At 46.8% G+C, this 27,995-nt stretch overlaps 2 protein-coding genes across 3 annotated transcripts in view; both read left to right on the top strand.

Moving 5' to 3' along the window:
• The first annotated feature begins 12 nt into the window (after positions 1-12).
• On the top strand, positions 13-27,338 carry LOC117211513 (integumentary mucin C.1-like). Its single transcript, XM_033455476.1, has 2 exons — positions 13-559; positions 26,335-27,338. The coding sequence occupies exons 1-2, from the start codon at positions 445-447 to the stop codon at positions 26,487-26,489; spliced, it is 270 nt and encodes an 89-aa protein (XP_033311367.1). The 5' UTR covers positions 13-444; the 3' UTR covers positions 26,490-27,338.
• Positions 27,031-27,995, top strand: part of LOC117211504 (semaphorin-1A) — a 117,890-nt gene continuing 116,925 nt past the window's right edge. The window contains exon 1 of one of the 2 annotated variants that reach the window (XM_033455454.1): positions 27,031-27,670. In XM_033455454.1, the coding sequence (XP_033311345.1) occupies positions 27,544-27,670 (127 nt within the window). In that variant the 5' untranslated portion in view covers positions 27,031-27,543. The remainder of the gene's footprint in view (positions 27,671-27,995) is intronic. The other variant, XM_033455453.1, reaches the window with a different exon arrangement.

Raw genomic sequence — 27,995 nt, forward strand, 5'->3', positions numbered from 1 at the left:
GTTGCGTAATCTATTGTAAAAGATAATAGTTTCATTATATCCCTATAATCACATTTTGTGTCGTAACTACTTCGATATTATTTTTATAACCGCGTTTACAGGTATCTAGATTGGAATACTTGGTCGTCGATTTTTGGTTAATCATTTGAATATTCGCGGCGGCTCGTGAACGGAATAGTTGGAAGAGTTGTCGTCAGATGGCGATAGTGGCGGGCACATCCGCAGAATCAAAAAAGACAGCTGGGAAGTGTAATATCACACATCGATTCGGCGGCCCTGCAAGCTCGAAAAACTTTCCGTTTCCGCGTTTCTTGCGGCTGCTGATGTTTCTTTACAAAGTAAGCGGTAGTTTGTTTTCGTTGGTTTGATAGGAACGCGTGTGGTGCGGTGTAGAAAGTGACCGTTCTACGAACCGATGTGCTGATAGAAACGTGACTGTTGGTTATGCGGTGGTTCCTGTCACGAACAGCAGCCCTTGTTCAACCCCTGTTTCACGAGTCTCGCTGCGACGAAGGAGGGAAGCTCTGCATGATACAAGCGTGGAGGTCACTGCATTGCGGTGAGTACAATGAACGCTACTGCTTACTTTCACCGATATATGTATATTTCAGCAGTCGATTCTTTCTCTGTAAACCGATACAAACTAACGGGGTTCATTACCCTCCGTAACAAGCATGGTGTACGTCTGTAATTTCAATACAAATATGTAGTCGGAGCGTGTTTCATCCATTATTTCTCTTTCTCCGTGCTTTATCGCTCGAAGCGATATACGCATTTTATCGAACGGAAATTTGAAAAAAAAGCACGTATCCGTATCATTTCTAGAACGTTCATTTCCGGCGAACCGAATGATTTTCGAGCGGCACGAGGATAACGTAAGAATGAAGCGTGTCAGAGAGTTTTCATTCATGGGACGTGTGACTCATCAACATAGCCCGAGTTAGAAAACAATTTCGATAAGAAACCCCTGTAACACGGCGTATCGAGATCGAAATTCGTTAGGTTCGCGGTGCGATTAAAATCTCTCCCCTGTATCGGTATGGACGGGGGCATTGAATTTTCGGACAGTCCGAAGCCACGTAAGTACGTGTGCATCAAATATTTGTATGCGCACGCAGAAGCACACGTAAACCTCGAAAGTGTCGACGACACCGTTGACACTGTGCTGCAAATCATTTCGACGATCATAATATGAACTTTCCTCGTGACGCTATATCCTCGGTGGTCACGAGATAAAAGCGTTCTCGATTAATATATAAGGGAACACGCCGGTGTCCGCACGGTAGAAAAAGGTCGAGCATCAAAGGAACAATTACCAACCGTGAAATCTGTTTTATCTCGTAATATTACCAAAGTGTTTTATGCAATGTACCTAGTTGGTAAACGATAAATGTAGACGGGGGAAAATAGAGGCGCTCCACGCATGGGTAAATTGTGGAAGGTGCGTTAAACTCCTAACAGGGTCTCGCGGTTCGTGTGTCCAAGTATATCTGTAATCGATTCGCAGGATCCAAAAATTCCGGCCATTGTCGTAGTCCCGATAATATACGTAGGGAGGACAGATTTTTTCTCTAGGATGAAACGACCAACCGTCGATTCTTGACTTCTTGGAATTCTGTCAGCTACTATAACCGTTGTCGTGTAACGCTAATGCAGGCTACGTGCTTGCCTCTAACAAAAGCATCGTCGTCTCCGTCGTTCATCGGTACAAGCTGACACGAGCGACGTCGTTATCCGGTGATTGTTGGTTCTCCTCGCATTCTCGGAATATTTATCAACGCGGTACACTACAGGAACAATCGCATTTGTACATACCAGTCAAGCATCTTTAATAATGGGAAATGCGATTACACGCAGGGCCGTATTGATTTTGGGCGCAAGCCGTGGTGCAACCCGTTTTCAACCAGTGCCGATAGAGATTAATGGAAAGACACGTGAATTCCCTTTCCGCGCACTCTTCGTTCGCTACCTTCGTTATGTTGCATTCGTTATCTGCGAATGCTCGCTTACGAATCCGAGTGTTCCCTTAAAAGTCTTCTTTTCTCTTTTTTCTTTTTTTTTTTTTTTATTCGAAAACTGTAAACGTGTCTTCGATAAATGGCTTTTCCGTATATTTGTTACATGGACAAGCTCCAAAACACTCGGGTACACCGCTGTCTCGCCGCGTTTATTCGTATCGCGTCTTTGAGGTCGAGTCGGGGGTAGTTTTCGATTCGTCAGTTTTAAGGTACGGCCAATCGTCGACGACGTTAATACGATTACGGTCATTGCTCCGCAAGTATCGTATGTTTCTTACGTGCTTCGGAAACTTGGTTGAAATTCAACGAATCCCTTCAATCTATTTACGTTCGCTAAATTGACACGGAGTTATCTAGTTTTGAGGTTGCGCCATTTAACCGAGCGAAACACGTGTCATCCGATTCCCTCGGCAGTTACGTCGTCTACGATAATTGTATACGTAACTTGGTGTCTCTTTAACCGCGTTAATTTATCGCAATACCAACTGGAAACGGGGTTACAGGATCATCCTCTGGGAAAACACGGACCGAATTGTGGCCGGGGAGGAACCGGATGGGAACGAATTTTTGGCGATAATCACGTGGACAATATTTAGGTGTTTCGACGCGTATAGATTTTCCATGTCAAAGTCGTAGGTACGATCGTAGTCTAACTTGGATTACGTGGAAAGTTTGGATTGACGATTCGCGTGGCAATGCCGTAGCGTATTTGGTCTCGTGTTCGCCACGATTTCTCGTTCCGTTTCGCTTTGGACCTCGCGTCGATGCTCCTCGTCAATACGTTTACCGGTCAATCGTTATCGACTTTCCTTTTGCACGGCACCCTTTGTGCGCCGGGTTCTCGCATCAGTGATTCACCATCGCTACGGCACGATAACAATATTTTGTCGACCGATAACGCGATCTTCCCGGACAAAGGGGAACAGGGAGACGACGGGGGTGGCCACCTTAAGCCGTTTGTTCTCGATCTCTTCCTCGCAGGGTTGTTCCGTGTTTCTTCGACGTTCCGTCGAGTTTAAAGGGATGAAATACCGTTCGTTTTATTTTTTCTCCCTCCAACCATCGGATTACCGTCTCGGCTGTGTCCCTTCCGCTTTAGACGCGTCCTTCACGTGTTCTCGACGTTTCGCGATCAAATACCTCCGATCGAGTACGTCTGTTTGCGTCTTAGATTCGAAACACGATAAATAGAAATAAAGAATGTCGCTTCCGAAAGAAGACAACAAATGGGGTGGCGGGAAGTGGGAAAGTCAACCAATATATATCGTGGTAGAAGGACAAGCGGTGTATTAAAAAAGCTAAACTTATCGCGACAATAACAGTTTTTCCAGAGTCGGGGTTTCGACGTAGAGCCATTTTGTTGGTTCGTAAAAAAGCGGTTCTATTCAGGGACACACGGGGCCGGGTCGATTCGGTGTCCCAGCAAGCCGATTCGTAAAACTGCCGTTAACCGGCTGCCGGATAAAATTCTTTTTGCCACGAGAAAAACTTTGTTCGCTAGAGGGCGAACGAAAGAGAGAAGCGAAAAGAAGCGAAAGCGTATCGCGAAAGATGCGCCTCCAGTGTGTTGGTCGTTCCATCAAAGTCGCCCGTTCAAGGCCGGTCAGGGATACGTCGTTTTCGTCGCTAGCTGATCGTTCTTGGTTGCGCGATCAATCGAAGCTTTCTTGTTCCCCTTTCCCCTCGTCCTTTTGCCAATCTTGCGGCCATAGACCTCGCTGTGACAGGATCCTGACGCCCTGCCCGTGCGAAATTAACCCCGCGGTATATAGAGAGCTGAATTTGCATCGTATTTCACCTTTTTTTCTCCTTTTCCTCCGTTTTTTTTTTTTTTTTTTAATAGTTTTCCTTTTTTTTCACTCCTTCCTCACCCCGCTCCCCGCTTTTTTTCGTTTTTGTTTTAAATGAAAAGTCAGGTAGTCGTCGGTCGTCGAACGTTGACGGGCGAACGAATAGAATTCTTGAAATTGTGCCCCGGTTTTTGCGTCGAGCGCGTTCCGCGTATTGTGTACCAGACGTGAAAAAAAGATATACATATGGTATTGTTAGGTAGGAATTTTCGATCGCGTTTGTAGAACGTGCGAGCCGGAAGCGGTGCCGTTGGTACAGCTTCGGAATCGCGAAATGCGAGTGTGCATAGAATTTCTAAGGTGCGCGATAAATTTGACCAAGTGTCGGAGATGATCAGCGAAAATAGTGGCGCGGACAAACTCCGCTGCTGTTTTCCGTCGATAGGTCGGTCCGTGCTATCGTAGGAGCAAATACTCGCATCACGGTGTTGCCTGGTGGCAGTCTGAAAGCTGCTCGTGAATCGGCTCGACTACGACTTTCACGGGATCGCGCATGCATCCCGACATCTCACCTCGCCTATATATTACTCCGTGGCAATGTAGACGCGTGTGTATAGCTTATCAGTGGAGACTGAGGTCTCTCTCGAAAATGGATGCAATTCCAGGGGCGTACCGAGCGTTCCGCACGCGTTTAGTACCGCGATCTTCCACCGTGGGTACATATGTGTATACATACATAGACCAGGTCCAAACCTAATATCGTGTTTTGACCTCTCCTTCTCTCGCAAATACACCGCCCTCGCTTGCTCTCTCAGTCAACCCCTCTGCTTACTGCCAACCCCTCTTCCCATCCTCCTTCCTCTTTCTCCGCTTCTCTCTCCGGGCGTAATCGTCGTCCTCATCCATTCGCCTCCCTGTCCCTGTCTCGCTTTTGTGCTTGCATAGGACGACACCCACAGGCAGTCACCGGCACACAAGTTTGATGTTTACTGGCTGCGGTGGTGCGTATCGTACACACTCGCGTGTGCACAGGCACAAAGTGTTAAAAAGCTCGTGTAACCGCAATGCGGATATCTCGTGTGCCTATCGTCGCGCGTATGCAGATCGTGATAGCTTCCCTCTGATTCGACGCTCGTTGTTTTCTTCCAATCGGTCGCCGCAAACGATCGAACTCGATGAACCCTCTACCAGATTTTCCATCCGTCCCTCTGCGTCGCTGTACCTGCCTTTGTCGAGTTTCCAAGCACAGTGTATCGTTAAGGCGTCCGACGCACTTTCGAATCGTTCCACGACCATCGTCTTGCGAAACATCTTTTTAGCCAACGATCCGATCTCATTTTACGACGATTCGTTGGAAATCGAACCGCTGTATAATTTTCACCGCGTATCACGAATTTCCTTTTGTCTCTTGTTTAATTCTCGCCACCATGTGTTTCTCTCGTTCCTGTCTTTCTTCCTTGTCGCTGTTGGCTACCATTATAGTCGCGCGACAAGAGCCCCGTAGAAAATAGAAGTTTGATTGGAACAGAAGGAATTCCAATCAGAATCGCTGATTCGTCGGGCTGTGTCGTCGACTGTCACTTCGTCGCTGTTGCCACTGTCGGCGTTGCGACTAAGAGCACCAGGAAGAAACGGCTTCCCTCGTAAATAACATTTGCTTCTCCGCGTACAAACGAAGTTACGACCGTGGAACTTTGCATGAAACGAAAGACACACCGTCGGATGGGAAACGGAAAGAAAGAAACGACGAGTAACGAAAGGGTGCACTGGTTGTTGCACGCAAACAAACGCCGATTTACACAACGTCGAAGACTTCGTCGAAGTATCTCGGAGAAAATCGAGGAATATGCATACCGAGAAGCCGCGGCTCGCGAAAGCTCCGCCCCGTTATCGGTTTAACTTATTTGTAGACGCGCGTAGGGCGTCGAGTCGAAACGGGCAAATCGGTCTGCGCGCACCTGTAAATTCTGCTTCGTGCAATTACAGTTTCTCGCGAAATAGTAGAAAAAATTCTTTCATATGAGAAATTGTAGACACTTGCAACGACAGAAGGGCACGTGTAATTGTCAGCGCCCGATGGTAGTAGCGCGTTGATGTTACTGGCAGAACCGGACTCGCGCATTTTTTTGAAGAAACGCAGAAAGGTAAGACAACGCCGCTGCGTTTCGTCCGTATAAACCGGAACGACGAAGGACACCGGTGGCGGTGCTTTAAAGAATTTAAAGAATCCATATGGGAAGGACCAAAATGCATGCTACGAAGGCGCGACACGAGCAGAAACGAAAAGTCACGGTGCTGGTAACAGGATTTATCGCGTTCTTAGATCGTGCATCATGATACCCGGTGAATTTACAGCTCGTTTCCGTGCACTAGGGAAAAATCGATGAAGTGTTCTGCTCGAGAATATTGGAAGAGACTTTCGACCAAGAATACCAAACGATTTTCGTCGAGACTTGGCCGGATCTCTGTTTCCGGATATTTTCGAGTAAACGAGGATATATTTTTACTCGTGTATCGTTTACGAAATACTGCGCAACTTTTCAAATATATAATGTGCCGAGGCAGAATCAAGGTGTTTGTAGCTTGTTGCTGAAAATCGAGGAAAGCGTGCGGTGTAAACGATGTTCCCAAACGTTTCGTGTTAAGGGAAAGGTACAGGGGAGAGGCTGGTAAAAGCGAGGACCGGAACGCAGGAAGCAACGAACGGAAAGAGCGAGATAAACCGAATGCGTTAAGCATTCATGCAGACGTCGGGGTAGCACCGATTTCGTCGATATTTCGGTCTTCTCCACTCTGGCTTTCCCCTTGGCCCCTTCGAATAGCAACGGCAGCGTTGCTGTACTTTCGGACGCGACTTAATCACCGTGAAGGCTTCCCTTCTGCCAGTCAACGAGAAAGGATCCGGTCTTTATCTGGACTGGCACACGTTGCGTCGCTGTTAGGATTATTCTGTATCCATTCAATCGCTTCGTTAATTTTGTTCGTCGAATTACGGTAGCATTGTATCCGGACGCGATCAATATTTAGCCAAAACTATCTATCTATCTATCTATCTATCTATCTGGCTTTACCTCTTCGTTTAACGCGATGTATAGAATTTTTCACGATTCGACATTAGGAGGTTTTCCCTGGTTTTTCCCACGAACAAGGTCACCCACGAGCTACGTTGGTAGGAGGCTTTCTTCACGTACCTTCAGGCATTAACGTGAGTCATGACTAATCGACATCGCGGATCGTTATCCTCACTTTTCCTAACGAGAAGTGTGAACAACGAATCCGCGTTCTTCGTGCAAAGGGCACACCCACACCGAGCTTTCTTCCGTAATAACATAGGAGCGACAAGGCAGTCTATATCCAGTCTATATCGAGTCTTAATCACGTCATCCCTCTAAACTTGTTCTCACATCAGCAGAACAGTCAAATCTCAGTCAGTCTAAATCAAGAACCAGTCGAAGGCCAGTGCAAGGGACATCAAGATTCAGAAGTCCAGCAAGAACCTACAAGTTGAACACATACGTCATCATCGTCAGCACGAAAGGAGTCTCAGGTCGTACTCGTTCGTAGTTGTCACATCACATACTCACTCTTGTATCACACTGAAGTTGTTGGATCGTTCAAATATATGTCGGAGATGAAAGGACACCGGAGCTTTAATTGTAATTAAAGTTTACATTTTTAATTAAACAAGTTGCCGTCATTCTGCCCAATTGTACTTGTTTGCGATTTGTGATAATAAACTTGGGCTCAAGGCGACCATCAGTCGCCGAACGTAGCCGCGGTCAACGGGACGGACGCTTCGTCTAACAAAGGTGTGGAGTGATAGTATGGCCCTCGTTAAAAGAAAGACCCATAGAGGTACTTGACAGTAAAACATTTCAACGATTCCTTCGGACAATGAATACCAGATGTTGAGGCACTTACACAGCACAAGTTCAGTTAGTCCGAGGACCCGCTATAAATTCTGGTTTTTTTTGGTAATTAAGATTTTTCAAACGGACAGGCAGTCTTTGTCCCAAATTGACCAATTGACAGCGACGTCAATTTCCCTTACTTTCGGAACGAGGGCTATACTCGACGAATCCGATGATCGCGTGTCCTTAGACACCCCATCATAGTTTTCCTTTGTGGCATCATTGGGACGAAAAGTCGTTTTTTCTTGCGATCTTATCGACGAAGAGTAGCGCCTTACGATCTGTGAGTATTACACTTTGAGTTAGAGCAAGTATATCTATCATCCCGTTGACCGTGGATTCGTTATCGAACCTAAGACCAACGTCACTAGCATCGCGAGTGCCCAACCACCGCTATTGATCATCGAATCGGTAGTGTTCATACTCGTAGTACCAGGCCGTATCTTCGTTATAACACAACGATGCCCAACTCCAAGGGAGGTCTATCAAACGCCTAGGAAACCCTATTCCTGACTCTTCTCCGACATATATAATAATCTGTTAATATCAGTGTTATCTTCAATCAACTACCCTTATTATCCCACAAGAAATAAGGCATCGAACGATTCGTGGCGTCGGTTATTCAAATAGTAACGAGAATTTACGACTCTCGTTGGCGCGGTTCTTCGAGATCGCGTCTCTCCGCGAACGTGCGGAAGTTCGACATTAGTATCGAATAATCAGATCGACAGGAGAGATAAACCTGTGGGCAAACGGATGTTAGTTCAGGTTAACCATCGCGAGACAAGGTACAATTCGTATCTCAAATCTTTTTCTACCTGTTCGATTTTTACAAGAGTCGAGATGTTAGAAGCTGAACTAACCAATTGCCACGCCTTCGCCAAATTACCTGCTGCGAACGCTGTTCGGTCAATGGTATCGTTCCGATCAGCATGGTCACTAACGATCATTTACTTCAAAACCATCATCGTCGACTACGTGAGTCCTGTAAACGTTTCTAAGGAGTTCTCTAATGGGTCCGTGAACAACGTCCGTCTCGAATCTCCACGAACAATGGAGTTGCACGTATTTGTCGGGACTTGGCCCTATATATTTACGTTGCTTCTCCATCGAATTTTAGCGTCGAGGGACTTCCAAAGAACGAGCAACTCTAGCAACGAAAAACAAGAGAAATTTGTTGCGACTGCTCAGTCCAAGTTGCGACTGATCGGTTGATATCGCGAACCGTGAACGCTATTAACGCTCAAGGTGGAAGTGGATTAAAGATGCCGAGTAATGCTATGTATAATTGCTTTATGTGCACTGTTTAGTATAACACGAGGAGTCTGACGCAATGATGAAAACTGGTTTAAGATTCCTTGAAGAAGCTTCGCCTGGTCCTTATACTTTAATTTTCCGTCCCCAGGGTTTTCTTTCTTATCGTGTTTTTTATGGGATGGCAATCTATTCCTTCCAATCTTGTAATTGCGTACCCTCGTGCGCGTATATCCTCTGATGTTGCTGATTGATACCAGATGTTTACTTTAGAGCGGACCCAACGGACACTTAGGTTCTTGATGAGGTCTGTATCGTAAGAATTACAACTTGAGAGGAAGGAAATTCGGACTTTCCCAAAAAGGCAGATGTGCTGCTCGAGTCGTAAACAGATGGCCATTCCAAATCCCGAACAAAATTAAAAACGGAATTTCAGCGACAGAAGCGAAAAAGAGTTTCGCCAATAAAGGAACAGTTGAAGCGTAGAGAAAACAAATGTGATAAAAAGAGGAGAAGATGACCGCAGGTCGGAAGGAAAGGGACGCTTTCGTGAATGAAAACACGACGGACAAATTTCTGAATGTCCTTGAATGAAAACAACCTTGAAATTCCTAGGGTTTTAAGGGTCATGCTCTAGAAATCTGAGAATGCCAGTTTTAAGTCCTGTGTGACTAAACTACAAAGTTAGGAAAACGCGATACGATATATGTATATAGTACGAGAACTTATTACTCCACGTGTGTTTAACATAGTAACCGGCGCGCTATTCGAACGTTTCACGTTTTCTTTCGAGATATAACGAATCTACTTGTTTCTTCATGCAATTAACGAGAAAGTTTCTTGCTGCGATAATTCGATCGATCAGAGCGGTTCTCTTTGACCTCGTTTCTCTATACAAAACCTTGCGCGTATATGTTATTGAAATTCACGCGTGGCGTATATACAAGCGTACGACGTGCACCTATGTATATTGTGTACGATGAATTTCTGCATCAGGGATTACGTACAGTTGACCCATATGCATGCGTGGTAATCGGAACTTTAGTCCTGCCTCGTACTTCATAAATATGCTACCTATAGCCATCAAATTCTAAACACGCGATTACGGTTATGGCTTTATTCTCCGCCTGTATAACGACGATCGCGTACGCAAGCTTACCAATAAAGCCTGTCGGAGCCCATATTTACGCGGCTTTCGATTTTTCATCGTTTCTCGAGCGTACCGAGATTGCGCGTAAAAATTGCAACGTACTTCAAGTAACGACAAAGTCGCGCCGCATCGCGCAAAGAGGAAAAAGAGATCGGGCGAACGGAGTTTTCCCGGTTTTCCTTCTCCTCTTGAAAACTCGTTCGGAGCTCGTTGAACCTTCAAATGCTCGTCGCTGTACGACTAATTACTATATGTTATCGTTAGAGAAATTATGTAAAGAGATACCCGTACAGGTTCGTGCAAATGATCGGTGGCACGGTGAGTACGCTTCGAGGCCTATTCACCCCCATGTTTTTTCCCTCCTTGTGCGCTTAGTTGTAATATATTCCGTTCTTCCGTCCGCTTGCTCTTTTGCGCTAACGTTTCCCGTAATTACTTCTTGCGTTTTGCGCGAGATGTGCGTCACCGTGAACGAGACGCAACGAGTTAGATGTATGCACGCGACTAGCGATATATTTATCGTTTCCAGACTCGCTAGCTCGCGACGCTCGCGGAATCTTCTTTCGCTGTTGCTCTTCCCCTCTTACCTTTCTCTCTTCCGGTTTGTTAGTTTCTCTGGAATAATTTTATCGCGTCGCGATACAACTTCCACCAGCGTGCGATGTACTTTCGCCGCGACAACCGTCTCCGCCGAAATTCGTTTCATCGTTTAGTCGTCTTCTTCGACGCTGTTTATCTGAATCGCCTTGACTTTTACATGGGAAGAAACACACGTGCCCCCCCCCCTTCCGTGGACGTACCATTCCAAAGCTTTCGCGTTAACCTACGTGAAATTTGCGCGAACGCTTAAGAAGCGATCAAATTAAACTCGCCTCGACGGAACTCGTTCCTCCTCCGCTATTTTTGTTATCTTCGTACTTAACGATGCATAATATAATCTCCGCCCGTTATCCGTGCCGCCATTCATTTCGCGTTAGCGCCAAAGCTAGGAGTCTTATCCCGTCGAGCAGTGTGAAGCTTTATGAAAAAAGAAATCGTCCTATCGTTGGCGCCCCGTCGACTTCTTCTATTTTCCTCCGCTTCTATCTCTCGGTGACGCGGTTTTCTGCTTCCTTCTCGGCTTCGACTCTCCCCCTTCCTCCGCTCGCCAGTTGACATTATTCCGTGTATTCGCTGTGTAGAGAAATGCTTAGCCAGCACTTAGCTTCACGCGGAATAGCTTTGAATCTCTTGCCTCTATGCGCATAGCCACTCTGCAGACTGAATGAAACTACGATGCATACAGCTCCGTTATGTGTTTCTCGATGGCACGCGTGCTACACGCTTGAACGTGAAAAATGGCCGCACATCGCAGTGGATTAACGCGGGTACGAGTCGACATTACGTGGCAGACGGACGGTTCGATGGCGTTGCGAGAATCACGCTGTGGGGTGTACTCGAAAAAAGAACTTATCCGTGGACGGGGAGAAACTCGGAAATCCAAAGTAAGAAGATTTGTACGAATAAGTTTCTAGGGGTGGCGGTGCGACGCTCGAGTTCGATACGGCACGTGTATCCCGTGCACTTTGTACTTACCGCGCTACTAACCCCGCTAACTTATCCCCGTGGCTCGTGACCCGTGCAAATCGTAACACGCGTGCCTTCGACGTTACTTACACGCGCTCCCTATGAATCTGCGTTCGGGCAATTTAGGTTAAATACCGAGTTAACGCCTGAAAAGACGATGGTGCTTAAATAGGGGCGAGGGGTGGGCGGCGCGTGCGATTCTTCCTGTACACGTGTACGGAGTTCTGTTCGTGTTTCGTACCACGGAACGCCTGAACCGACCTACGGTTGCCGGAAAGATTCCATCGGCTGGGTTCGCTGCACGATGGGCTTCCTCGGAGTTTCTTTTTTTTCCTCGTGACTGCCATGCCTTTCCCTTGGTGGATGCATAGGTAACGAATGAGGCGCACTCACGCGAAAGAAATTGCGTGTATTCGAACGTTACGTGCGGTCCTTCCCGTTCTCGTTCTTATTCGCGTCCTTGTTCCCGGCCTCGTCTTCGGTGCGCGCCATTTCCGTACAAGTGCCGCGCACACGCTGCAAAAACTAATTTAACAGGAACACATTTTGTCGCGACGAAAATTGGCTATGCGCCATCGAAAATCTCGTAACTACTTTAGTTGTTTCGCACGCGCTATTTCCTCCAGGGTGTTTTCCCCTTCTGGCACCAAACTGCCTTTAATTCCGTTTCCAGTGTTTTTGCTCGCAGCAGCCCGCTTTCGTTGTAATCGAATATCTCGGAACGCTACGCGTTTGATCGGCAACCAGGACGCTCTCCGCGTCGCTATCTTCCGATGTCGCGATTTCAGTTTGTTTTACGCGTCTCGATACCTGCTAGGCGACACAACTTGCGCATTTTCGCGCCAGCAAGATCGCAAAGTGAAGTCGATCGCGGGTATAACGCGTTTCCACATAAATCCACGCTACGAAAGTTTGGCCGCAACCAAGTAACCGTCGGGCTAATAGATTTGTATGTTTATTGCCTCTGCACGGTCTGCAGCTTGGTCGTTATATCGCGTGCAATTTATTCGCGTATACGTCGTCGAAGATCGTATGTCGGATGCGCGAGCGCGGGCGCCTTGTCGTCGGGACGTCTCACCCTTCGCATCACGGGACAACGAGCTACTTTGCCCAGTTGGCAGGCTTCTCTTTGGATCAAGAGACGTTGCAATGGAGATTCGTGAAACGCTACTCCTCTCTCTTTTTTTTTTTTTCTTTTTCTATCGTCTGTACTCTTCTTTGCTGCTTGGGGAAGGGGAATACGCTCTTCGACTTCGCGTCTCCATCTTGCACACGCAAGCCTTCGAATGCCGCCTCTTGCTCGATGTCTTACGTTTCAACTGGAAATATCCTCGAGAATTGGAGAATGTCGAACGCGCGATACGAAGTCGACCGTTGGAATTTTATTTTCCATACTCGTAACTGGATACTAACAATAAGCGCGGAAAAAGGTACAGGAAAAAAAGTTCCGATGGTTTCTTTCGTTTTACGATCTCGGGACGCGTTTTGCTCGTTAGTTTGGATGTAAAGGAAGAGGATGGGCCGTCGCTATGTCGCGTCGCGGTGCATCTTCGGGGGTCACTTTAGCCAGCGTGGCGCGGCGCGGCACGGCGCGAGAAATTCCTATCAGGAAGGGAAACATCGAAACACACTTTTGTGAAATATGGGACGCCGGCTGCGACGCGATGTTTCCTCGAATATGAAACGGTAAACTGGAGACCGTTTTATTCGGTAATGTCGTAAGCGCGCGTGCCTGTAAAATCCGCGATATAAATAACGAAGAATCGATGGAAAGTCAGCGGACACGCGGTATTCGATAGACGATTAAAAGTAAAAATTAGTCGAATTTCCCATATTGCCGACACCGTTCGGTACGACGCGTATCATTCATCTCGTTCGGTATCGAACGAAAAATTAACGCCGTGTAATTAACCCTTCCACCCTGTCGGGCCGATACGCTGGCCACGTTTAATTTCACTAATTATACGTGACCAGTAGGGATTAGCTGGCTGTCAGAGCCAACAGCCACGTCATTATGCGATATCGTTCGGAACTAAAAGGATTAAAATCGCGCAACAGAGAAAAAGATAGGTATGTATTAAGCTCGGCAAATACAAGGCGCAGCGGAACGGCGCTGGCAAAAGATATTGAAAAGACTCGAAAGAGTTAAGCAGCGGGCAAAAATCAGACAGAAAAGTCGATGCAACCGGTATGCCATGCATTGAATGAGGGCGCGGTGCACGGTGTTAGCCGAGTGCATCTGCACATCGTGCTGCAACAAGGTAGCCTCTTCGTCTCTCTCCCTTTTCCCCACGCTCCTTCTCTACCGAGGTTGCATTTACAAGAGGGCCGCTCGTATTTCCATCCTCGATGCCTGCTGAAAACCGAAACGCCTATGCTTCCTTCCTCTTTCTCGTCCGCCGACGAGATCGGTTCGTCGAACGATGCTGAAAACATCGCCGATACGTCGAGGCTTTTCATATTAGAATTTTTAAATATTCAACAATGCATCGTTTTTGCTGAGAATACCAGGCGCCTCTGCCCCCTCTTTATCTCTCCTTCTCTCTCTCTCTCTCTCTCTCTCTCTCTCGCCCTTGCTCTTCCTCTACTTTCGACGCGAGCACGTTTATATACGTGATCGATCTCAGCTGCGTTCCCTCGATATTCTAATATCGCAATGATCTTCTCGGATAAATTACATTTTATACGACGTTTCGTGATAAATTAGGTTTCGCCCATGTTCGCACAACAATGGCACGGTATTCCTCGGCGATGAATTTTTCGAAGCGCGTCCCGCTTTTCACGGCAAACATCGAAATTGAGGAACAACGAGAGAGTTGTGCGCACCGTCGAGTTTCGAGCAACGATCGCGTCCTGACGTCACAAAATTCGTGTAATCCTTTGAAACCATTCTACCACCCATTTACGGTAGATCCCGTTGTCCGGCGATGACCGTTTCAGGCTCCGACTCGATCGTGCATCGAACCTTGACCGGTAACGCTGCGACTCGGAGTTTGAAGCGTTGCGATCAAAATGGAATCGTCGCTTTGCTGTCGGATGGTATCGTTGGCATCCTAACGTCGAGATAATCTTCCGCGATTTTGCCTCGAGTCGTGGCTCGATGTTTCCGGTGTTTCTCGTTAGCGACCGCTTCACGGTATTTCACTCTAGCGAGTATTCGATTTTTGAGCTGGCTACCCCGAGAGCGTCGGCATCGTGCCAGCGTTTCCACCGGTGGATTACAATTTTTAAATATTCAACGCCTTCCGCGAGGAAATACGAGAACGGTCGATGTCAGCCACATCGTCGATGCTCTGATATATCGCCACGATCTTAGATTGTGAAGCGCGTTTCGCTCGTCTGCCGAGATGTTTTAAATGTTGTATTTCGTGATAATTCACGGCCGCGAGAAGAAGCCGAAGAAACTCTATCGCTGACCGATTCGCCCTTAGAACGCTACGTATCTGCGATCTGTTTTTCGAATTCCAAGCATCGTCTGGAAGTTTGGTGGTCGGATTAAAGTTTCAAATATCCGAACGGTGCGTTGTTGCGTCGGCAAGATACAACGACTTGCCACGGTTTTCGATAGTCACGCGCGATACTTGGCACGGATATCCAAAGAATACGAAATCGGGTATAACTATAACGCGGGATACGCAGTCGTATTCCTCTACGGCGTTCCTGAAAATATTTCTGCTCCAGCTGAAATCGCAGAACCGATCGGTCGTTATGCTCGAAGACGGTCCACCGTTTCCTCGGTCGATTCGCTCGTGGAGTGAGAAGTTTTGACGGCGGTACGGTGGTTGGTGCCAAGTAACTTTATTGAAAAGTATCTAGGTAAGTCTCGAAGAACAAAGGTAGTGCTTCTCGCGCGATTCTTCCTCTTTGGTTCGCGCTCCGTATCCCTCTTTCTCTGACTACAGCTTCGTGCCCGGCCCTGAACGGAATATTGCCTTTTTGTCGTCGTGCAAGCAAAATCCTTTCCTCCTGCTCGAACACTCGCTGGAAATTGACTCTGCTTATATCGGCTTACCCACGGCTTTGCAGCCTCTTGGCCTGCGTTTCCCTTTCTCTTCTGCTCGTCGTGACGCGTCCTTCTCCTCTCTTCGATTGTCTTCTTGCCGCGCTCGAGGTTTTCTCTTTCGGTTTCATCGGGCCGCGCCTACCGTCTGTCGCGGGGCCCTTTGTAACGTCGTTCCCGTCCCATCTTCGGTCGAGAAAGCCAAACTCCGCAACCACGAAGGCGACGTCGGAACCCGTGTGCGGTGGCGCCAGGGCCGCCGCGGAATCAATTTTTCCGCGCTCGGGGGACGATCTTCCCGCATCGAAGAATTTTATTCCTCGTCGAATCGTTCCCGATCGAATGAATAATTCATCGTTAAGAAATTTCGAAGATGCTCCATTGCGCCTGATCTTGGCGTCACGCGACCGCCGGACGGGTATATCGGACTTATGCCCCGAAGCAGACACGCGTGCTCTGGCTGTTGCGAATTTGCACGGAAATTCCACGCGTGTTCTTTTACTGGCTCGCGCTAATCTCGATATATCTTCTTTACGGGCGTTCGCCTTTGATTTATTTTTACAGCGAAATCTTTTTTCGTCGCGTGTATACAACGCGTAATGGCATTCTTGGGAGTGTAGCGATGCGAACATCTGGTATCGATACGCGCAATTAGACTTTTGATTCCTGTGACTTTTGCCCTGACACGCCGTATACGCCGGATAATGTGACACAGGCTGGTCGGGTATATGGCTAACCGCGTATCGTAGACAAATATCTCGCTCCTTTCTGGTCGCATCTGTGTAAGCTGTGCCACCAATCGCGCATGTGGTGCTCGATGACTCACAGTCCCGTGCACTTTTCTTACCCTCCACTAATATTCCCTACGCCCTTTTTCCACGCTGTGACTCGGCAGAGCGGACGTTAACGTTCCTTCCGTGGGAGAGGCCGTGACGCGTATTTCTAGAAGAACTTGCGTCTTCGTTCGATCTAGCTGCCGGGACTTGCGGTAGTTAGCCGCGCGTAGTTTCGTTTTCGTATTCGCTCTCGTGGCTGTAGACTGTATTAACGGCGCTCCTTTCAACCGTTTTCGGCCTGGAAAATCTCTCTTGGAGTTTCATAAAAATTTGTTTGGCGCGAGAAGAAAGAGCTACTTTCCTCGCGCGATGTCTGTAAAGTATGCCACTTTACAGTCTAACGTGTTGCGGATGCATCGGGATTTTCTTCGCAACTTTTTCTCGCAGCACTCGAGGCGTGTTTCCAGTTAATTCGAGCGAAGTGCTTCGAAGGTTCGTAAATAGTTGTGGAAACATAGCGAATGCGAGCAACAGAGACGACGAAGGAGGGGAGGAAATGAGAAAAAAGGAAAGAGAGAGAGAGAGAGAGAGAGAGACGACGAGGGTGGTGTCTCGATTTGACTTTCCATACGTTTAAGAAAGTTTCGGACTAATTTTGCCTCTCTCTCTCTTCGATACCGTGTTTTTATTTACATGAAATTTTATATAAATAGCGAAAAAGAGAAAATATGCCGGGCGCAATCGGGAAATCGTCTGTGCGACTTCTCGACAGCGATAAAAACTATTTTCTAATTTAATTTTTCCGCCTTCGTTTCTTTTCACCGAAATTTTCAACGTTTCTTTGTCTCGTTGCCAATTTAAGGTATAGTTGTTCGTAATGGTTTGTCACGTTTCTCGTTACGGTACGTTTGCGTTCCTCAAATGTTTGCCAAACATGTTTCCATGTTCGTAGTCAACTTTATCCCGCGGTGATATTAAAAAATGTTTGCATTCTCTCCCTCTTTGTTGGCTGTTTGCTAGCAAATAGCTGCATATAGAGAGAAAAAGAGACGGAGAAAAGTCGATGAGACATTTGCATTTATTCCAGCGTTTCGCGTCATAGATTTTTGCCTTCAAATTTTTCATTCCGTATCGTGAAATCAGGTCTTGGCGATACATTTGAGCTGCGTCTATACGCAGCATCTAACGTGTACGTCGATTTTCGACCCTGTCAATTTGTCATTGACGATGATCCACCACTACCTCCACCCTGTGTCTGCGTCCGCTCCCCTCTGCTGCCTACTTGATCGGTCCAATCGAAGTTTGATACTCGGTCCGTGCTTTTATTACCTGCAGATAGACCGATATAAATCTTCCTGCATCCGCGAATTCGCGATACACGTTCCCATATATAGGTTACACGCGTAATTCGACGGCAAACGACGTTCCGTTCGCACGCATTTATCGATACGTTCGTCGAGGGCATCGATTCGCGATGAACGTTTTTCGATGGTCGAGCCGTTAACGGCAGATTTTTCTATTAAAACGGAGCGCGGTTTGTTCGTCCGATTTTACCTAATTCATTTTCTTTCGCACGGTTAAGCTTATCGAATTCGCGTTTCAAGATAACGGTAGCGGACAAAGTTGCGAAGCCTGTTCCAATATTTGTCAATTATTAACGACGCGCGTAGAAAATATTTTACTGTTTCATCTACGCGCCAAGTTTCATAAAAATTGATGCGTAACGCTTTTACACGACCCTCTTACAAGTTTCTGGTCGACAACGTGGCTCGTTCGGGGCTCTATTTTTATCCTTGAACTGATTCAAGACGAAAACTTTCTTTCTTTTTTTTTTTCGTGTCGGCTGTTACCGACATAGAACATGAAAAAATGTCTGCTGTTGGCAGGAAGTTTCGATTCACGGGCGGAGATCCGGAGAAACCTTCGCTGTTTATTAGGAGCTGTGATCTCCCTTAAAAATAAAAGATAGCTTCGCGGATGTTCCTTCAACTTTTCCGAAGACGGTCCTTCCTAGCTTTCGCGTCAAATACGATCAGGGTAAAAGCAAATTTTTCTTAAATCTTTTCCTTTGCGCAAATACGACTGGCAAGTTTCCCTTAGCTCGTAAACGAGTGAAATACCGAGATGGTGGATCTATTAAAAGACTTAGACTTTCCAAAGAATACCAATAAAAGCGTGCTTCTACCGCAAAGAAAAAAGTTTCTTTCCGTTTACCGATCATAGATTATATGCATTTTAGAGGAATTCGCGTGAATCGTAAAGCTTTTAACTCGTGCAAGCTGCGAACGATATAGCTACGCTTGTTTACAAGTGCAAATCACGGCTTCCCTTCTTTGCCGATAGGAAGGTGTATTTTTATCACGAGGTTACCGGAAGTGAAGAGTTTGAGTGTTTCGTTCGCGTGGTAACCGACGTACAGGGCCCGCCCGACAGACTTTTTCCAAGGACCCTTCTTCGTTCTTTTATAGACCAAGGTGACGCGACGACTGGCAGACTAATCGCCTCGCGATGTCTGCTAACTTTCATATCCATCTTGACATGTATCCAACGTTCACGCCCGTTAATTTTCATTTTCCTATTCACGTGGCAAGATTTATTCTGCGTTAATTCACCCTGCATCGCATAGTTGCAATCTTTCAACGGTCGTAAAGTCGAAAAAGCTTCTTCGGGAAGCAACCATTTCCTCGGTTCCGATGTATCTTTTAACGATCCGTACGAGCATTTCGATCCAGCTACGTTTAAGTAACATTCGGCAAATTAATAAATGCGATACACACGGACGAATACTCATTTGATCCGATCTGGAATTTTCTAAAAAAAAAAAAAAAAAAATCCTTCGTTATTCGGATAAAGTGTAAAATATACGATACGATCTGCAGGATCGTTGTATCGTTTGAAATCAAAGAACTAACGATAGCCGCGATTGTATCGGAGGGAATTTTTCCGAGCAAGAAAACGAGCATGATTTTTAACTTGGCCGTTGGATCGACCATCCATCGTCCGGATTGTAGACTGTACCGAGTTTTGTTTTTATATGAGTTACCTTTTGTTCTCGCGTATCTGTTACCAGGGGCCATTGTAATCGTCGTAAACGGATTTGCACGCGCAAATCATCATTCCAGCGTATCGAGGTAAAATTCAATTCCTCCTCCACACCCTCTGTCTCTCCCACTCCCTTCGTCCTAACCCCGTATGGCGAAACGGCGTCGCGGAGGAAACATTCTTTCTCTTGGCGAATGGAAAGTCGATCGCGTGAAAGGGGAATGCGAAGACGAGGGTGTGCGATAGGGGTGAACACCGTGAGAGAGGGAGAGAGACGGAGAGAAATCGAGTAGAAATCCAGGAGCACCGTTGGAACTCGGAAACGATGTAACGAAGTTTGGACTCGGCGTAACGGAAGTCAACCGATACTTGGTTCACGGAGATGTATGTGTGCGCATCCAACACCGTGGATAGCCGTATCTTGTACCGTGCCACGCGGTGGTTACGATTTTTTCCCCGAACACGTAGAGTGAAAAGTGCGGTTACGAATTTCGCATGCCATCGTGCAATGCCGTCGCGAGCCGTTCTGTCACCCTCGGCAAATTGAAATTTCCGACAGTCTCTCCCTTCTCCATTTGCCCTCTGTTCCCCCCGCTCTTCCATTCCGTTTCTCTTGCTCTTTTCCAATTCCTTTCACTTCTGCCGTCGTTCCGAAGACATTTGGAAGTCACTGGGACAAATCGATATTCAGAGTTCAAAGTTCGTCGAATCTCGATTTTGACGTCCGCTCTCAAAATCCTCGGTTACCAGGTGTCCGTAGATATAATTTTATATAATACCGTCGTAACGTTATAACGACATCTGATATTTAGAGATCTCGCGGATCTCTATTTATCGCCACTTTATCGCGGTTGGGAGAATTTTTTCCCCGCCGCGTAATTACCTCGCCGAATCGGTGAACGCGGGACGATTTTCTTGAATATTTCAAATAGTGGAAATAGGTCGTGACGATTTTCATGAAATTTTTATAAATCACTGGAATCTGCTTCTGGTCGGGGTTTAGGGCAGCTCGTAATTCCGCCGGATTCCCGAGCAATAGGACAAAAAGAAGAAGCATCAGTGAGGGATTCGAAGATGCGCGAGAATCGAATTACTGCCATCGGAAATGATTTATATTCCGCGAATTCGAGGAGTTTCCTTAACCCATTTCTCGGAATTTTAAGGCGCGCTCTTTTTCCCTTCTCGAAGAGAACGTTGTGGGGCCCAGCCTGTTTTTCTTCCCCTTTCTTTTCTACTTCTTTTTCTTCTTCTCCTTCTTCTTTTTCTTCTTCTTCGTTTTCGTCTTCGTCCTCCATCCTTCGTCTCGTCGATTGCGTCTCTGCAACTTCTCTCTTCTAGTCTTTCGTCGATCTTTTCTCCTGTGTCTATCTCTCCATCTCTCTTGAAACTCTTAGAGAAGTTCCTCGTGCGTTACACGTTTCCGCGAGCGGAAATTGTCCTGTCTCACAAATCATGCTCGTCCTTTCCACCCTTCTTCTCCCTCTGTTCTCTCCTCCTTTTCTTTCTTTCGCTGTACGTCGCGCTTGTACGTCACGACACGCGCAAACATAAAAGTTGGCGCGAACTTCGTACAAGCATAACTCGTGCACGAATTCGAGTCATTCATACGCTATCACTTGCAAAAGCTTTTCCTTTCTTCGTCGTAGCAGAACTGTTTTATGGATTTCGCGCGGTCTGCCTCATTACCGTGTTTCACATCTTCTCGAAGAGTTTCGTTGCACGCTCCACAAGATAAGTTAGATACTTCGCTCGAACTCGCTAATCAAGCTATAAATTGCTTTCTCTCTCGCTATAGAACACGCCGATAAAAATCTCTCGAACATCGTGCAACGACTCGACCGATCTTCTTCCTCGATTCATCCCTGTAAAACGTATTTTATTTTTATCTCTATATCGAAGTTCATATTTTATGCAACGACAACGCTTTATAGTTCATCTTGTAGCGAGTTGGAGCGGAAAAAAGATGTTACTTTTTTCCATGATCTATCTTCATTTTTGGCTTTTACGCTGTTAATAAAGAATTTAGGCATTACGAGGATGAGGGACCAACAAAAAAGGCGAATTAATTATTCGACGGTTAAAATAAGGACAGTAGCGAGTAGAGTCGAGGGAAGAATATACGGGCAGCGCACAGCTTGATTATTACCTCGTTTATTTTTCTTTATCCGGGAAGGGTAGCGCGAATCGAGCGAATTTAAGCAGGACAGGATCCAATTTAGCGGAACTAGCCTCGTTGACGTGTTTACGGGACGACGTCGATAAAACGAACCTGATCAATTCGAGTTCCCCGAATCTGTAATACCCGTGCTAATTAGCGAGCGCGCTAATCTCAGAAGAGCAACTATTCCGAGGGCGATCTCTGCAATCGCGTATACTATACATATAGTACATGGCGCATAACTCTCGTCGAGCTCACGTTTTAGGTGCGCTTTTGCCGCTTTGTGATTTCAGCTTCTGACGTAGTATCATAATGGAGATTTATCGAATCGACGCAACAGAAAAGTTGATACGCGGCCGATCGCGAAACGCTTTTCCAGTCACGACAGAAACAGATTGAAATACAGCAACGAAGAAGGAGAAGATCCTTTCGTGCCGGCTTGTAATAGATTAAAAAACTTTTTTCACAAAGTTCTCTGCTTCCACCTAATCAGCATGCACGAATGTGTCGGCAAGCGCTCGACGCGAAGATACACTAATTAAGTCGTTCTGAATTAATCGCCTGGTAACGAGGCAGTTCCGTTCTAGGTCAAAGTTGTTTGAGTTTTTAAATCGAAGTTGCGCCCAGTTCACGCCGACTACCAGTTTTCACTTCTCCTCGAAAGTCTCGAAAAGACTTTGCGTCGCGAGTCTCGCGATCGAGAGGCGCATCTAGTTTATCCTCTGTTAAAAAATTACAAACGAAAATATCGCTAGAGGTAAATGGAACGACCGCTGCGAGTACGATATTACAGAAGTTTACGACAGTTGGCTTCTTAACTTTCGTTGTCGAGCAAAGACAGGCAGCGCATTTCCCATGGTTCGTTATAGTCTTCAATTTCTTGTCTCGCCGCGGTATCGATTCCACGGTGTGATATCAATTCCAGTCTGGTGGTGGAGCACTTTGAATCGAAACCTTTTAATCGAAGGTCGAATCCTTGAAGCAGAGTGACGAGGGACAGGCCTGAAAAAGAGCCGCGAGAGGAATACCTAACTCGGATCCCCCGAGGATAACGTCGATAAAAACGCCTCCGCGTCGCGGAGATTCATCAAGTATTTTGCCGAAGAGCGACAGGTGACATGGGAGATTACTTTTGCGTTTGTGCGGTCAAACACGACCACGTTTCTGTAACGAGCGTATATATCTCACGGGCAGCATCTATCCTATAGGTCACCGATACGTCTTAGCTTAAAGGATTTCAGTTTTATACGCAATTTCTGTTACTCTCGGCCACCGGTTTTAAACAACATCGTGCAAAGTTTACGTAATTTATGTTCTTTAACGCGCTCGTATATTTTCTGTCGTTTAAATAGATTTCGTTAAATTTAAAACGTTTATAATTCGTTTCACAAGCGAATTAATACGAACCCCGTAAGTTCTCGTAACATCGTCGGATATTTTTGAATAATGATCGATAATTGAAATATTATTACATCGAAGAGTGATTTCGATATTCGCACGAGGAAAAGTCCCGACTTTAATACTGATTTAATACCGGTAAACTTTTATATCGGTGTTCCGATCGAAACAATACATTTTTTGTCTTCTCGACCTACTTTTCGCGGTGAATTCGCGATTCCTGAGACGTATGGGAACTAAATTCGAACGAGCCTAACCCGCGAGCAAATTTTTGTTTTCCGTGCTCATTTTGTTCTTTTTTTAAGCAAGCATTCAGAAACGGTAGCAGTTCCGTGCGATACGCGAACTCAGCTTAAATGGCCTAACCAGTTTCACCCAGAAAATGTTTTCCATGTAACGGCCTGACGGAAGTTGGACTTCGACGGACTTAATTGGGTTTTGTTCCACGCCCTTCGATCGCTCGACTGGCTGCTGCCGCGACTTTTGCCCTCTGCCTCTCTCTCTCTCTCTCTTTCTCTCTCTTCGCTCTTTCTCTCTCACCCTTCGTGACGAGTGCCAGAGCAACGTATCCGCGTTTTCCACGCGTTTTCCATCGGGATTTTCCCCGTTGTACGGCTATCGATCCCTTTTCGTCCTCTTCTTCTCTCGGTAGCCTTTCTTTTTCTGGGAACACGGACAGACTGCTGCTACTCTTTCTTCCGCTCTCCTCTCGTCGCTGGTCGCTCCGCCAAAAATCGAATCGTTGGCAAGCACTCCCGCGGGACGGTTTTATGGGTTTTTATTTTTTTAACCTACATTCCCTATGCCACCGGTGAAACGCGCTTAACCCCTGCTTGTCCGATAGTAAATGGAAATGCGCGCGATGAGGGAACTTACTTCGCTGAAAAATCGGTCCTAGCGAAGCTCCGTTGTTTCTTATCGTTAGTAGCAACGATCGCGTCGTAATCGGAATGTATCGTACGTCCGTTTTTTTAACAGAGTGGACGTATCATCGTGGGGAAGTCGAGGCTTGCGAAAATTTCTATTCGATAAAGAATTTCTGCAGCGAAAATAATATTTTGTCCGTAGTTGACGTATCTCTTTCTACAGAGATTGTATATCTTCAGCTGGTCGAATATCGATCCATTTCCTCCCTTGTGTTTCAGCATCCGTGCGACGAGCATTGCTACCGACGTTTTCCACCTAGAAAACGTGAACTGTGTAACATTAAGCAAAAGATAGTGGACTTGGACAGAGTCGATCCCGAGGGACGATTTTGCTAGTGTCTTTCGCACCCTTCGACTCTTCCGTTCCTCCGCACGAGATCTTTACACTCACCCTTTCGTACCTCTTCGGGAAACGGGTCCTCCTTCTGTTGCCTTTGATCGTGTCTATACACAGCGTGTATGGCTTTTAAGTAAGAATCGGAAAGGATGAAAGCTCCTTCGACTTGGCATGTAAAGTGAGCTTTGTGTTTTCCAGTTGGCGGACAAACAATTCAACGACACGTTGTCGAACTTGTCTGCGAGATTGTTCTTTCGGCGACGAATCGAAAGTGATTGCTCGATATCGATGGATATTTTACAGCTGGTTTGCGGAGCGACAATTTGTCGCGTTATCGAACGAATAACTATCGTGGCAGTTTCGTTGCGCTATCGATAATCGTATTTTCATTGAGACACACAGCGATAAATCGCATTAATTGCGAAACGTTCGAGCTAAAAGCAACGAGATACAAACAATGTTCCTAGTTTTAGACGTAGAGCCAGATTATCTGTTTTCGAAAAATATGCTCGGAGACTATAACGAGAAGTCGTTACGGTTATTCTGCTGTCAGCAAAAGCTTCGCCCTCCTTTTTGTTTTTATTAATATTTCATTGGTCATTGTCCATTATTCTCTCGCATCGCTGACCGTTCCAACCGAATAACGTTTAAAGGCGCGCACGTAGCGAGCCACCGTACGTACTATACATACGTGTAGAGGGATGGTCTCGCCAAACGCATCAAACTCTGGCCACGATGCACTCCCTGCTATACATACGACCAATCACGAACGTAGGAATTAGGGGTTCGATGTACGCCCTGCTACTTTTAATTCAGCAAATTAATGAACACCGTCAACGTCGTCGACGTTGCAACGACTGCCGCATACAGATAACTACGTATACGGAAAATTTGCCGAACGTCCATCGGTGTTGGGGTAACGTCGTTATCGAGCCGCTGGTATGCTCGCCACGAAAAACTCGACGCGAATTTTCCTGAGTATTGTTGTCACGGTATCGCCGAATCTCTTTTCCGTAGTTTTATTTAAACGCGCAACAATCGTTCGATCAAGTTCGGTTTATTGGTTCGTTGATAATTTCCCGTGAATATCCCTGTATCTAAGAATTATACGAAATTAATCCCGTTTGTGTTATTTATTTGACAGAGAAACAAAGCTATTCAAATACCCTTTATACAGAAGCGAATTATAGTTTTCGGGTTAAATAATTTTAATTTGCCGGAATATCTACGTACGTAGATAATACGAAATAAAGAGACGAGAAGAAAGACAGAAAGAATGAAAGGAAGGAAGGAAGAGAGGGAGGGAGGGAGGGGGAAAAGAAATAAAGGAAGAAAGGAAGTGGAAAGGGAGGATGAAAGGGAAAAGGGGAGGGGGGAAGGGCAAGAAGAAAGGCATCGGTGGAAATGATTCGCACTCCGCACATAGTAGGAGCTTCGATGAGAACCTTTATTAAATAAACACGACGTTTTGATGTTTCCCGACGCGACGGGTGGCCATCTTTTCACGAATATCCGCGAAACTCGGTGTACGCGGACCACGTAACGAGGTGATCGTTAGCCACGCGTTTATTACGCCCTCTCAGCACCCTCGAGCAAATAAAGCGTGATAAAATTCGTGCTGGCGCAAACGTTCCTGCTGAAATTCAGGTCAAGAAATAATACCGAGGAATCTGGCGAGAAAGAACGTGTAACGGTGTAATAATTTAAATGGCCGTTTCCGCGTATATCGTATATTAGAGTAAATTTACTCGAGTTCCGAGCATCCGAGCCTTGAAATAATTATAACAGGTTCAGCAACCAACGATAACGTTATCGCGAAGAAAGGAAAACAATCTATGTGCCGGAGGGACGGATAGACGAACCTTTGGAATACATTAGCATTAAACGCTCATTCTCCGCTTAATCGATGCATGTCGCGCTTATCGGTCGTCGGAGGCGTTTTTTGGACACAGCATCGTCGAATCTCCGAACAAATAACGAGCCCCAGTTTTTCTTTTTCTCATTACAGATTGGCGGCGCTGTAGTAGCGTCGACGAGATACCAACAAGGACGACTACGGCGGCGGCGGCGGCGGCGGCGGTGACGACGACGACGACGACGACGACGACGTCGACGACAACGACGACGACGACGACGAGGACGTCGACAAGAACGACGGCGTGATCGTGTCGCGGGGGTGGTGGGGTTGAAAATCGGCGCTTGCCCGGTGTCTCCTGTATGCCTCTATCTCCCCTCGATTTCCTTCCCCTTTTTCCATCCACTGCCCCCTATTCTCTCTGGCGGCTCTTACTCCTACCCACCACGTGCGTAAGAGGTACGTGTGCGTGCTGTAGCGGCGCGTAGCCACGCACATGCGATCCGGAGTAGAGGAGAGAACGAGCGCAGCACTATCGACGCGGCTGCGCGTACAACCGGCCGATTCTACCCGAGAGGGGCTTCGTGTGTAGTGGGGGGCGCGTGTCACCTGTCGTGGCGTTGCGCGGTGTCAGTGTGACGCCGACCGTCGTGAGTATCGGATCGTTTCGCGGTGCGTTTCGACATCACTGATCGCACGGTGTATCGGGATAGACGCATACGATCGCGTATTATATCTACGTTGCGTTCGTGCGCCGATTCGTCGTTGCCTGCGTCTCTTTCGCTTACACGCGTACACGCACGCGTCTCTTCTCTCTCTTTCCCCTCTCTCTCTCTCTCTCCCTCCCCTCTCTCTCTCTCTCTCATTCTATCTTTCTCACTCTGTGTCTCTTTCTTTTTCTCTGTCGCTCGTCCGCTTTTCTCCCCTCACATAATCTCTCCTCGTCCCTTTTCGATCGCCGGCCGATTTTCGGATACGTCGTCGAGGTGCGTGCAGGCACGCCGCGTTCGATCTCGTGAATGTGCGCGATCAGGAAGACGGCCGTCCGCAAGGAAACATGCGTGAACAGAGCTGGAGGACAACGACTGCGACAACGACGAGGAGCACGCTGCACGTGACTGCGGCACCCTCGCACGTTTTGCTGCAGTGAGTGGAGAGAAAGGGAGGAAAAAGAGAGTGATAGAAACACGTCCTTTCTCCTTCCGTTGTTACGTCGGAGCCTGTGCTTAACGGGGAGTAAAGAGTGCCGGTGGTTGGTGCGGTATTCGTGAGTTACCGAGGTTCTTTCTCCTTTGCGTGATCCACGGAGGAGACTACGAATCCTGGCACGTTTTCGGCGTCGTTCGAACCATCCGAGAGAAGATGAGGCGTACCATCTTGGAAACGAGGATGCACCCCGTGTTATCCTGCTGGTGCGTTGTCGCCACCGTCACCCTCGTCTTCGCTGCATGGCAGGAAAACATCAGGCCGAAGATGTACGTCCAACTCGGTGAGTGTCGTTACGTTACTCCTTATTACGTATCATATTCTCCGTGTTGCGTTTCCGGTGGTGTTTTTTGTTCGCCGGCCAACGCCGACGGCTCGAAAGACGATGGCGTCGCGATGTGTTGACACAACATGTGCCGTCCAAATCGAGTCGCTCGAACCAAGGTTAAATACGTCACAACGAACCGTATCGATCACGCACGTTGTGACACGGCGAAACACCGAAATAATTGTTCTTTTCGAATCGATAGAGATTACTTTCTGGCGTGCTACGCGACTGTCATCGACAACGCGCGCTCAAAGCATAGAGGAAAATCGTTTAATTAGAC

Source organism: Bombus bifarius, unplaced genomic scaffold (genome assembly GCF_011952205.1).
Source record: "Bombus bifarius isolate JDL3187 unplaced genomic scaffold, Bbif_JDL3187 scf7180000008239, whole genome shotgun sequence".
In the NCBI taxonomy this organism is placed as follows: Eukaryota; Metazoa; Arthropoda; class Insecta; order Hymenoptera; family Apidae; genus Bombus; species Bombus bifarius.

Excerpts from the sequence above, each read along its gene's own strand:
- LOC117211513 (XM_033455476.1), top strand. The coding sequence starts at position 445 with ATGCGGTGGTTCCTGTCACGAACAGCAGCCCTTGTTCAACCCCTGTTT. Across the intron at positions 560-26,334 it reads GTGGAGGTCACTGCATTGCG|ATTGGCGGCGCTGTAGTAGC; the intron begins GTGAGTACAATG and ends TTCTCATTACAG.